The 12,306-nt window shown below is 40.9% G+C and overlaps 1 protein-coding gene across 2 annotated transcripts in view; it reads left to right on the forward strand.

Moving 5' to 3' along the window:
- Positions 1–12,306, forward strand: part of LAMA2 (laminin subunit alpha 2) — a 519,987-nt gene that overhangs the window by 382,950 nt on the left and 124,731 nt on the right. For both annotated transcript variants that reach the window (XM_080664727.1, XM_080664728.1), the window contains 2 exons: positions 544–686; positions 4,238–4,336. In XM_080664727.1, the coding sequence (XP_080520853.1) occupies positions 544–686; positions 4,238–4,336 (242 nt within the window). The remainder of the gene's footprint in view (positions 1–543; positions 687–4,237; positions 4,337–12,306) is intronic.

Consider the following 12,306-nt stretch of genomic DNA (forward strand, 5'->3'; position numbering starts at 1 on the left):
GGGGGAAATGGAAATTATAAAAAGAAAACTTCTTTTGCATTTAAAAAATCTTCTTAATATATATCAAGCTAACAATTTATACAGTTTTTAGATATGTAATACATGAAGCATGTGGAGACCCAATTGCTATAGATACTCCACAGTGAAGTCTAATGTAGCATCACATACATTTGCAAGCATTTTTATTCCCTAGTTACAGATTTTCTCTAGATTGTTCTTGTGGAAATTTCTGGGGCATTATAATGCTATATTTCAAATCTTACTTCTCCTTTAATGCTTCGGCAATACACTTGTTTTCCTCACAATCCATTTGGTTCCTCAGTTTCTGTCAGGTTCTGGGCGGCAGGTATGTTTGCTCATTTGTTGTTCTTTTTATCTTTTTCCAACAGTCATTCATTCGAAAGTGTTAATTATCTGAGATGAGTAGCATCATCTTTCACAGAATTGTACTTGGGCCATAAAATATTTTAGAGCTGAAATCTTGGAACATCTGCCTGTGATACTTAGCAGGAGTAAAGAGTCTCTATTGCTTCCCTTTTGCAGTTTGTGGCGATGAATGCACGGGCCTTCTTCTCGGTGACTTGGCTCGTCTGGAGCAGATGGCCATGAGCATCAACCTCACGGGCCCACTGCCTGCTCCATATAAGATGCTGTATGATCTGGAAAATAGGACTCAGGAACTAAAGGTAGGTTGGAGTGGGAACAGCAAGAGCCAGGGAAAAGATGACAGAGCTTCAATATAATTGGTAAATGTAGAATGTTAGGGACTGTCTTAACCAGTGTTTTTCAAACCTGAGAACCAGAATATACAAATTACTATTAAGGAAAAGAGGTGCATGTTCCCCCAGTGTTTGGCTTAAATTACTTTTATTATGTTACTTAAATATGTGCAAACATAAAATCAGGTATGAACGCCTTATACTTATAGCTCCATAAAATCAAAACACACTAATACTTACAAAAGCCTTAAAAGCCAATAAAATTCAAATTAAAAGCATTAATATAAAATAACAGATATTTTTTACTAAAAGCAAGTTGCTGCGAGCAACAAGATCATGCAGACAGCTTCCACATCGGCACACATCATGCAGTAACCACGGCTCCCTGCCACCCTTCCACAATTTGAACTGGAGAGCCCCTTGCATGGAGTCCTAAAATGGCACTTGGCATCACTTGACCAGTCCGAATGATTTATGTGCTCCGTCTGCCATATGATTGACCATGCATGCAAATGTAGGTACTGAGGTCAAGTGGTCCTTCATCTCTCAGGTGCCCAGCCTGGGTTCCAGAAATCCTTACATTTCAGTTCCATATCAAAATGAAAACATAAGATTAAAACTTTGTGCTGGAGAACAGGTAGACCTTTGAAAGTACTTCACTAAGAACTAATTTGAAAAACACTATTCTAAAACATCATTAAAACTTTCAGTATTTAATGGAATAGGAGAAATAAAATGTTAAGGAAATTGGGGTTCATCTGATGAAAAAAAGATGAATGAAAGGGGACTGCACATACACGTTTGGTCAAATATCAGGTATTTTTTGAGAAATTCTGCAGTGCACTTGGTTCCCTGGGGGTTGCATGACTCCTGTAATGTAGTCATTACTCTCAAGAAGCTTAGAGTCTATGGTTTAAAAAAATAATTGAATAATAGAATGAAACAATTAGCAAAAGTACATAATTAACATGTGCTTAATAAAAATTTAACATACAATAGAGTACAAAGATTGGCAAAATGGGTAAGATTCAGAGTAACCAGGGAAGGCATTATTAATGAGAGTGTAATTTATCTTGGAAAATGAAGCATAGACATAATTTTAATAGGCAGAGGAATAATTGGTGAGGACTGGAGGAAAAGATCTAAGATTAATTTAGTAGGCACTGGCAGAGTCTCTTTTAGGGAATGTGTCTTTTAATTTAGATCATGGCCTTTAAGGTAAATGTTATTATCCCTGTTTTCCAGAAGAAGGAACCAATAACAATGATAGCAAGAATAACTAACATTTATTGACAAATATCTCCGTGGTAGGCAATTGACCAGCCTTGCTGGTCATCTATATATATAAAAGCCTAAGCGACCATTATGACCGAACGACCAGAATGACCTGAATGACCGGTCGACCAGTCGCTTTGATGCACAATGACCACCAGGGGGCAGATGTTCAATGCAGGAGCTGCCCCCTGGTGGTCAGTAAGCTCCCACAGCCAATCTTCTGTGGTCCCTCCACCCTTCCTGTCGGCTGGCCAACTTCCCGAGGCTCCAGCCCCCCCATCAGCCACGATTGGGGAGCCAGCCGGACAACCTCCCACAGTCCCTACCCCCTGCCGGCTGGCTCCCCCATCCATGCACGAATATATGCACCAGGCCTCTAATATTATACATAAATCTTAAAGAAACTCCAAGAAGTAGGAAAGGAATACCATATCATCTACACTTTTTTCAGGTAGGGAAACTGAGGCACAGAGAAGTTGCATGTGAGACCCAAGGTCACATGGCCAGTAGGCATAGAGATTGGATTTGAATCTAGGCTGTATTACTTTAGTGCCTGTGAGAAGGAAGCCACCTTTGCAAATCTCAGAGAGAAAATAACTCACTTGGGGGAACTCACTCCACCATAGGTGAGGTCTCCCTGACCCCAGGCCCATACAAACTCTTGAGACCTAATTTAAGAGAGCCACATAAGCAGAGGCAGGCATGAATTAGCAAAGCCTGTCAGACAGACATTAGAAGTCAGGCCTACTAATAAAAGATAACGCTTAAGATTTGAGTGTGGCACGTTGACATAAAGGACAACCTTGAAAGCCAGGCAGAGGGATCTGAGTTTACCTTGGGGGCCCAGTATTCAGGAAATGGGAAGAGTTTTAATAGAGAAGATGCTCACCAGTTATTTTTCTTATACATGGAGTGAATACAAAGAACATTAAACTAGAAAAGCAAATACATAATTAAAAAAAATAATACTTACGTAATGGATGAAATACTAAAGGGCCCTATGAAAGGCTTTAATTTGCAGCCATGATCTAAGCCGGGGGATTTAGTTAGCTACTTCCCTAAGGCTGGGTGTTGGTCAAAATGACCTTGATTTTCCTTTCATTCCAATCTTTCTTGATTCTATGTTTGAGTTCTTCTTCCATAATCCATTTATTATCTGGATACTTGGGATCCCATTTTGATATTTTTAAACCTTAAGCAAGTTACTGACCCTCTTTGTTTGATTCCTTTAACTGTGTTAATTGCTCCCTGGGTTCCCGCCAGAGACTACCGAAAACGCACATTGTATGGTCCAAACCTGGGTTTACAAATTCTATGCAACAAGGGATACTGCACACCGTAGGGAATTTGTGGTATCTCAGTAAGAAGGCATTAGAAATAACTTAATATTATTTAATTATTAGTAGTATTAGGGTTTGTGCCAGGCAATTTGGGGCAGGTTCAAGGAAGTAGGACTTTGTGCTGGATTGGATGCTATTAGGAAGTGGGAGTAATCCCTTACTTGAGTATTCTAATGAATCTTATCTAGAAGAAGAGAAGAACAAAGGGAGGCTAAAGCTCCGATTAGGAAGGAGGCAGTGGTCACTCACATCGGCCAGAAAGTGGGATTTGGATATTTCTGTGGTCTGTACAGAGACCACGGTTTTGTCTGTGCTTAGACAAGATTATGGAGTGGTCTTATTTTGTTTCATTCATCACTGTCACAGAGTGCCCTGTCTCACGTTAGCATCCTGTGAGATTGATTATGTTCACTGGGAGAAGAAAATGGCCTTGTTGTGAGAGCCAGGCAGCTCCTACCAACACTCAGGTCAGGCCAGTTAGCCAGTGCCTGGCCAGTTCCCTTGGTCAAGGACTCCCGTCCCCTTTTCAACCTGTAAGTGGAATCTCGCTTGATTGAAATGTGAGCTTTAAAAATTCAGCCTTCATTTTTACTCTCCCCTTTACTGGCTATATGATCTTGTGTAAGTTTTTAACTCTCTTCAAACTACAGTTTCCTCCTACACAAAATGAAATAACACTTACATCATAGAACTGGCATAAGAATTATGTGAAGGGGGAAAAAGGCTCAAGTATAGTAATTTCTCAGTATACATGCTCAATTGAAATAGTTTCTTTCTCTTTGCTTCGAAGGTGAGAAGGCTAAGTTTTTTGTACATAAAGGGAAATGTTCTGTTAACTGTTCAAGCTCATGGTCACTGCAAAAGCATTTACTAAAATGTATAAATGAATGAAATCTTTTTCAGCACTTGCTCTCACCTCAGAGGGCGCCAGAGAGGCTCATTCAGTTGGCAGAGGGCAATGTGAATACACTGGTGACAGAAATGAATGAGCTTCTGACCAGGGTAAGTTGGCAAAATCCTAAATCTTCTTAAAACAGACAGATCATGTCAATTAAGGAAAATTACTTCAAATTTCTGAAATGCAAATCTTGTTCTGAATTCCCATTTTGGTGCATGAAATATATGTATTATTGAATTGTTACTTTTGCCTCAAATAAAACCTGAGAACGCAGTAGCACACAAAAAGTTGGGATACTTGTGAAGTGTCAAGAGCAATAGCTAAAAATACCAGAATGGCAGTATTATTTTGAAAACTCTATCTAGTATATTCCATGGTAAAGGTTTTTTTTATCAATTCTGAAATTCAAAAGCAGGGTCTTTGCCTCTGTAAGGAAAAAAGAGAAACAAATGAAAATACTTGTAGCCTCTTTGATCTCCTCATGGGATTTTTGCATTTGTATAGAAATGCAGTCTATATCAGTATTCCCACACAAAAGGAAAATCTTCTTTATTGTGAAAATTCAAAGCATTTAAGACACCTTTTAGAATTAGAATGTAAAGTCCATGTTGCTTTTATCAGTCTCAAAACTGCAAGAGGGCTAAGGTTCTTTTTGCTGGGAGAGAATGAATAAAACAACATAAAGTTCGCCATCTTGTGGCCAGAAAAATGCATGAACAGGAAAACTGGCCTATAATTTAGGGATCCAGTTTGATGACCTATGAACGTTAATTGACAAAGGATATTGGTGCAAGAAGGTTCTTACAAACTATTTAGTCCATTTTTTTAAAGAAGACATACCTCAGACCATACAGGGAAGTGAATTATTAATGGTCATGCATACAATTCTCTAAACCCAGGTGTTATAAGTGGAAGTGGCGTCCTCTTCCCCACGGGGTGCTAAGGGTGGGGTCCTTACAATCCTCTATAATAATAAAAATGTAATATGCTAACTAGACTGGACGTCCTTCCGGACCAAGCCTGGCGGGCGAGGGCCGAGGCCGAGGCAGCCGGGGGGCGAGCCCCTTGCCGAATTTTGTGCATTGGGCCTCTAGTATCTCTAGAAAGAGGATTTTCCAAGACTTGCATGGGAGGATGAGCAATTTTTATTTACATGAAATTACATCTCTGGGTTCCCAAAGTCCCATTTCCCTTAACCCAGTCCTGGAAGATGTGCAGCTGGGGATCCAGCAGAGTTAGGAGCAAAGCCAGCGTCCAAAGTTTCCTTTCCATGGCGGAGATGGGTTCAGTTTAGCATCAGGCTAGTTGCAATCCATTAGTCCATCGTGTGGGGTCCACATGGCTCTGAGCCATGTGGGTGAATGCCGCGGAGCCAAGAGAGCGTGCCCCCTACAAGAAGAAAGCCAGGAGCCAAGAGGGCAAGAGAGTAAGAGCGTCTGTGTTCAGGGGATTAAATACCTCAAATCTTCCCATGCCTGCAGTTACCATGCCTACTCTGGCCAGTGATCTGTTCCCAGGTGTGACTAACAGACAAGTACCTTTCCTATTCACCCAGACTTTACTGTGCATGTGTCTATTCTCCTCTCTGTCCAGTCCCTTCCCCCAGCAATCTGTGGGGAGTAGATTGGTGGCTTCCTGGGGAGTGTTAAACTGCAGCTTCCTGTCAAAGCTGCATAAATGGCATGCCTCCGATATTTGGCCTTCCCTTTTCTCCTCTTCAGTTATTCATAAGAAGGTTAGTTGCAATAATATCATTTCACAACGGTATGACAGGGACCTAAGTAGGCCCAGTACCCAGCTTCCCACTGGCCCAGTACTGTTTCCACCTCACCTGATGCTGGTTTTAAAAATTTCCACAGAGACCTCAAATGGGCTTCTAAACAAAAAAATCTTCAAAACAAAAAATGCTAAACCATGGCCCTGATGTCACTAATAGCATACGAAACGCATTTTCATCATCTCATACTAGCAATGTGGAATGTACAAATACAAAATAGAGTTTCTTGCCAAATGTAGTTAGACATTAATTAGGGTGATGAGTATATTTATCTCATATTAATTTAATATTTAATGATTCTGTATTTGCTATGTGAGCACAACTAAATAAATTTTAAACAGATCATAAGCAAAGTAAACTCAATTCAACAAGCCCATATGAATGTTCACCTCATGCAAAGCCAAGCTAGGTGTTGGCAGATGAAAGATACAAAGGAGGCTCAGCCTCTTTCTTCAAGGAGCTTGCAGTGTTGCATGTGTATGTTGTGTACGAAAGCATTTAGATGTGTGGAACAACTGCAAGTACATATACAATAAAACTTGAAATAAAATAAAAAGATGTACCTGAGAAATACATACATATGAAATAACTTAATCTTGATAAAGGTAATTAGAGAAAACCCCATGGAACAGGTGGCATTTTATTCATCCATTGAATGAATACTTATTGGGAGTCTACCATGTTCTAGACAGTGAGACAGTATGACAGATGCTGAGGATAGAGGTATGAGCAAAACTGACACCTCATTGTCCTCATTGAGCTGATTCACTCTAAATAGCTCAGTGTACAGACACAAGAAACATTTCACTAGGAGAATCAGATCTTCATTATGTCTTAACCTTCATCCTTGCATCTTTCCAGCAGACTCTCCCATTCTACATTTTTTTAAAAATAGACATTATATTTTAGAGAAGTTTAAGATTCAAAGCAAAATTGATTGTAAAATACCAAAAGTTCCCATATGCCCCCGACCCCTACACAAGCATAGCCTCCTCCTTACTAACATCCCTCAACAGAGTCACACAATTGTTACAACAGATGAACCTATGTTGACAAATCATTATCAACTCAGAGTCCATAGTTTACTTTAGGGTTTGCTCTTGATGCTGTACATTCTAGGGGTTTTGAAAAATGTTTAATAACATGTCTCCACCATTACAGTATCATAGAGTAGTTTCACTGACCTAAAGAACCTCAGTTCTCCACCTGTTCATTCCTCCCTCCTCCCTAACCCCTGGCAACCACTGATCTTACCGTCTCTACAGTTTTGCCTTGTCTGGAGTATAGTGGAAGTTATACAGTTTGTAGCCTTTTCAGACTGGCTTCTTTCTCTTAGTAATATTACTCTTAAGGTTCCTTCATGTGTTTTCATGACTCGGAAATTGGTGGGCACCTCTCCTTGTTCCCACCGGTTGTTGGTGTGAGTGGGTTTCTTGTGATATCACGAGAAAAAGAATTTTCTGAGACTCACCTGGGAGCATGAGTGGTTTTTATTTACACAGAATTAAACCCAAGTTTCCAAGCTCCCATTTCCCTTCACCCCATCATAGAAGTGTAGCTGTGTCTTCAGTAGAGCTAGGATTAAAGGTGCCATTCAGTTTCCATTCCATGTCTGCACAGTCTAATCCAGCATCAGGCTAGCTTAGCTTGTGTTCCCCACTGCAGTCCATCAGTCCATTGCATGTGGGGTCCTCAGAGCCACGTGTCTATGGAGAGAACACAGGGAGGAGCAGAGCCAAAAGAACCAGAGAGCCAAGAGAACCAACTTCTCTGTTTTGGGATTATGTATCCCCAAATTTTCATGGGCTTGTAGTGGCCTGACCCCAACCCCATTATCTTTATTTCCACTTTAATTGGCAGCAAGTACCTTCCCTATGTCACCCCAACTTCACTGGGCATGCCCCTCACCTTCCCTTTTGTCCAGGCACTTCCCCCAGTATTTTCCAGAAAATGGACCAATGGTTCCCTGGGGAGTGTAAAGATGCAGCTTCCTGGTGAAGTTGCCAAGGTGGCCATGCCTATAATGTCTGGCTTTCCCCTTTGCTCCTTTCCTATTATTAATAACTAGAGGCCTGGTGCACGAAATTCGTGCATGGGGGGGGGCGGTTGTCCCTCAGCCCAGCCTGTACCCTCTCCAATATGGGACCCCTCGAGGGATGTACAACTGCCCGTTTAGGCCTGATGCTACCAGGATCAGGCCTAACCGGGCAGTCGGACATCCCTCTCACAATCCAGGACTGCTGGCTCCCAACTGCTCGCCTGCCTGCCTTCCTGATTGCCCATAACCACTTCTGCCTGCCAGCCTGATCACCCCCTAACCACTCCCCTGCCAGCCTAATTGATGCCTAACTGCTCCCCTGCCAGCCTGATTGCCCCTAACTGCCCTCCCCTGCAGGCCTGGTCCCCCCCAACTGCCCTCCCCTGCAGGCCTGGTCCCACCAACTGCTCTCCCCTGCAGGCCTGGTCCCCCACAACTGCCCTTCCCTACAGGCCTGGTCCCCCCCAACTGCTCTCCCCTGCAGGCTTGTGTCCACCCCAACTGCCCTTCCCTGCAGGCCTGGTCACCCCCAACTTCCTTCCTCTTCTGGCATGGTCACCCCTAACTGCCCTCCTCTGCAGGCTTGATCACCCCCAAATGCCCTCCCTTGCAGGCCTGGTCCCTCCCAACTGCCCTCCCCTGCTGGCCATCTTGTGGTGGCCATCTTGTGTCCACATGGGGGCAGCCATCTTTGACCACATAAGGGCAGCCATCTTGTGTGTTGGAGTGACAGTCAATTTGCATATTACTCTTTTATTAGATAGGATAGAGGCCTGGTGCATGGGTGGGGGCCAGCTGGTTTGCCCTGAAGGGTGTCCCAGATCAGGGTGGGGGTTCCCTTGGGGCATGGGCGAGGGGCCTGTGGTGGTTTGCAGGCCGGCCACGCCCCCCAGCGACCCAGGCAGAGGCCCTGGTATCTGGGATTTATTTATCTTCTACAATTGAAACTTTGTAGCCTTGAGTGGAGGCCAGGGAAGTCCAGGAAGCTTGGCTTCCTCCATCACCAGGGAAACTCAAGGCTCCTGCTGGCTCCGTGGCTGCAGCCATTTTTGTTGGGATTTATTTATCTTCTATAATTGAAACTTTGTAGCCTTGAGTGGAGACCAGGGCCGGCCAGAGCTGGCAGGAAGCTTGGCTTCCTCCATTGCCGGGGAAACCCAAGCCTCCTGCTCGCTCTGTGGCCACAGCCATCTTGGTTGGGTTAATTTGCATACCTGCTCCTGAATGGCTTGTGGGCATGGCTTGTGGACGTAGTGGAGGTACGGTCAATTTGCATGTTTCTCTTTATTAGATAGGATTAGCTAATTACAATGATATCAGCTTGCTAGTTCTTTTTTTTTTTTTTTGCAGCAATGAATAATATTTTCCATTGTCTGACTGTACCACAGTTTATTTACCTATATACCTACTGAAAGACATCTTGGTTGTTCCCAAGTTTTGGCAATAAAGCCACTATAAACATCCAAGTACATAAGTTTTCAATTAATCTGTGTAAATACCAAGGAGCATAATTGCTAGATCATATGGTAAGAGTATATTTAGTTTTGTAAGACATCACCAAACTATTTTCCAAAGTGGTTGTACCATTTTGCATTCCCACCAGCAATAAATAAGAGTACCTATTGCTCCACATCCTCACCAACATTTAGTGTTGTCAGTGTTTTGAATTTTGGCCATTCTAATAGGTGCATAGTGGTAGCTCATCATTGTTTTAATTTACAATTTCCTAATAAGATGTAATATTGAGCATTTTTTAATATACTTATTTATCATCTCTGTGTCTTCTTTGATGAGATGTCTGTTCAGGTCTTGCTATGGATGAATCCTTATGTCCACTCGAAACCCCCAAGGTGATGATATTAGTAGGTGAGGTCTTTGGGAGGTGATTAGGTCATGAGGTTGAATCCCGAATGAATGGAATTAGTGCCTTTACAAAAGGGACTCCAGAGAAATTATTTGACCCCTTCTTGCCTTGTGAGGACACAGTAAACAGATACTGTCTATGAGCCAGAAAGCAGGCTCTCATCAGACACCGAGTCTGCTGGGAAATAGATCCTGCACTTCCCAGTCTCAGAACTGTGAGAAATAAATTCCTGCTTGTTATAATGGCATTTTGTTACAATAACTCAAAGGAACAAAGACAAGTTTTATTTTCTCATTTTTTACTTAGGTTGTTTGTTTTCTTATTAAATTTTAAGAGTTCATTGTATATTTTGGATATTATATCAGGCATGTCTTTTGCAAATATTTTCCCCCAGTCTGTGTCTTGCTTTCTCATTCTCTTGACAGTGTGCTTCATAACACAGCCTTACTAACCTTCAGTTACTTCATCCACCACAGAGCCTTTCCACACATATTTTCTTTAGCCTTGAAGTAAACTACCTCCTCCTACATCTTGTTTACTTCTGTTAATTCCATTTCACCTTTCAAGCCTTAGCTCATGGAAGCCTGCCTTATGAGAGCCCTCTGTAACATTCTAGGCCTGATGAGATTTTTTTCTGTAATTGCCTTCTACAACTGTGTTTTTTCTTCAGTTTGTATATTCAAATTTATTTTCATGATCATTTGACAAATACCTTTCTGCCCCATCAGACCACTAGCTCCAAATGGACAGGAAGTGTATCTTTTCTCACCACAATATCACCAATACTATACACATAGTAGGTGTTCAGTTAATATTTGTTAAATTAAGTAATTAACTAATTTGAATAATTTAAATAATAGCATTCAAACAACCAGATAGAGAAACCCAAAATAAGTACTAAAATCGAGAATATATTTACAATTCTATTGAATTGGATTTTTTCTTTAATAAACATCTCTTAAATGTTTATTCTACAAGAGGAGAATGTTATTTATATGTTAAACTGATTATGTAAAATATCAAAGTGTAGCTTTATTTATTTTGTCTTTTACTACCTATGTACAATTTAAAAGCAAATTTAAATGAAGATTGAACATTTCCAAAATGATTGTTAGTTTTTAAATGATTTAAGTATCAATGATATTATATGTTTACAGTACCTTGTTTATAGTTTTAAAAGGTTTAAGTTGCCAAGAACCTTTTTTATAATTTCTGCTATTATATTTTAAGAGAGAGAGAGAGAGACAGAGACAGAGACAGAGACAGAGACAGAGACAGAGACAGAGACAGAGACAGAGAGGATATACAATAAATCCTTGTTTGATTCAGAACTTTTAAAATTGACACCTGCAATATTTAGGGGGAAATTCCACATGGAACTGACTTATTATCATTCCACAGGGTCAGTTGGTTGCTCCCTGTCTCTTTCCTCATGTGTCTATCCTAGCAGCATGCCTGAGGAGTACTTCACTGACATACACAGAACTGGTCATTTTTGAAGATGACCCTTGAGAATATAATATAAATTATTAGATCTAAAATTTAATTTTAGCGGGAAATCCACATAAGCCTGTAAATGCAAAAATGGATGGCATCTAAGCAATGTTGTCCATTCAGTAGTTAGATTTTCCCCCCATTAGATTCTAGTTGTAACATAAAGAAAGCAGAAAATGAGAGACGCTAGTAATATCCAACCAAGAAAATAATGTGCAGGTTTCAAGAGGCACAGTGAGAACTGCTCAAGCTAAAGCAAGAAAGTAACAGCTACATTGTTCAGAAGTAAATGAATGTGAGCCTAATGGTAATGCATGCTGCCTAGAGAGAAATACTCCAGCAAAAAATAAAAGAAAAACATACCTATTTGAGTAAGCTTGAATATAAAGAGGAAAAGGTAATCAAAAGTAAGACAGACGTGCACAAAGTACTACATAAGGCATCATTTACAAGGGAACACTAGAAAGATTATAGGACACAGGTAAGATGTGAAAATAAGAAAATCAAAGATAAAGAATGAAAGGAAGATTGTACAGCATATTAAGATAAATGATAAGACATTTGTCACATACTCAAAGGACAAGATAATAGTGAATAAGAGGAAAGATGATTAAGGGATGGAGAAGGTAATTTAATAAAACACAAGAAGAGCCAAAGTGTACCAGACAGATAGCTCCTATCATGTACTATTTAACATTCATCTGTAACATTATCAATAGCCTTTCCTGGGTGAAACTGACTTTTGTGGACTTCACATTTTTACAGCGATCCCACTATCTATCACCACTCCCCATTTGTCAGTACATTTGTCATAGGCTTTCTTTATGGAGTCTCTCATGGGTGGTTTTGACAAGGGTGACTCTTCAACTAAATTACTGTGTAATGAGACATGACACTTAAA

Source organism: Plecotus auritus (genome assembly GCF_963455305.1).
Source record: "Plecotus auritus genome assembly, chromosome: 4".
NCBI classification, from domain to species: Eukaryota; Metazoa; Chordata; class Mammalia; order Chiroptera; family Vespertilionidae; genus Plecotus; species Plecotus auritus.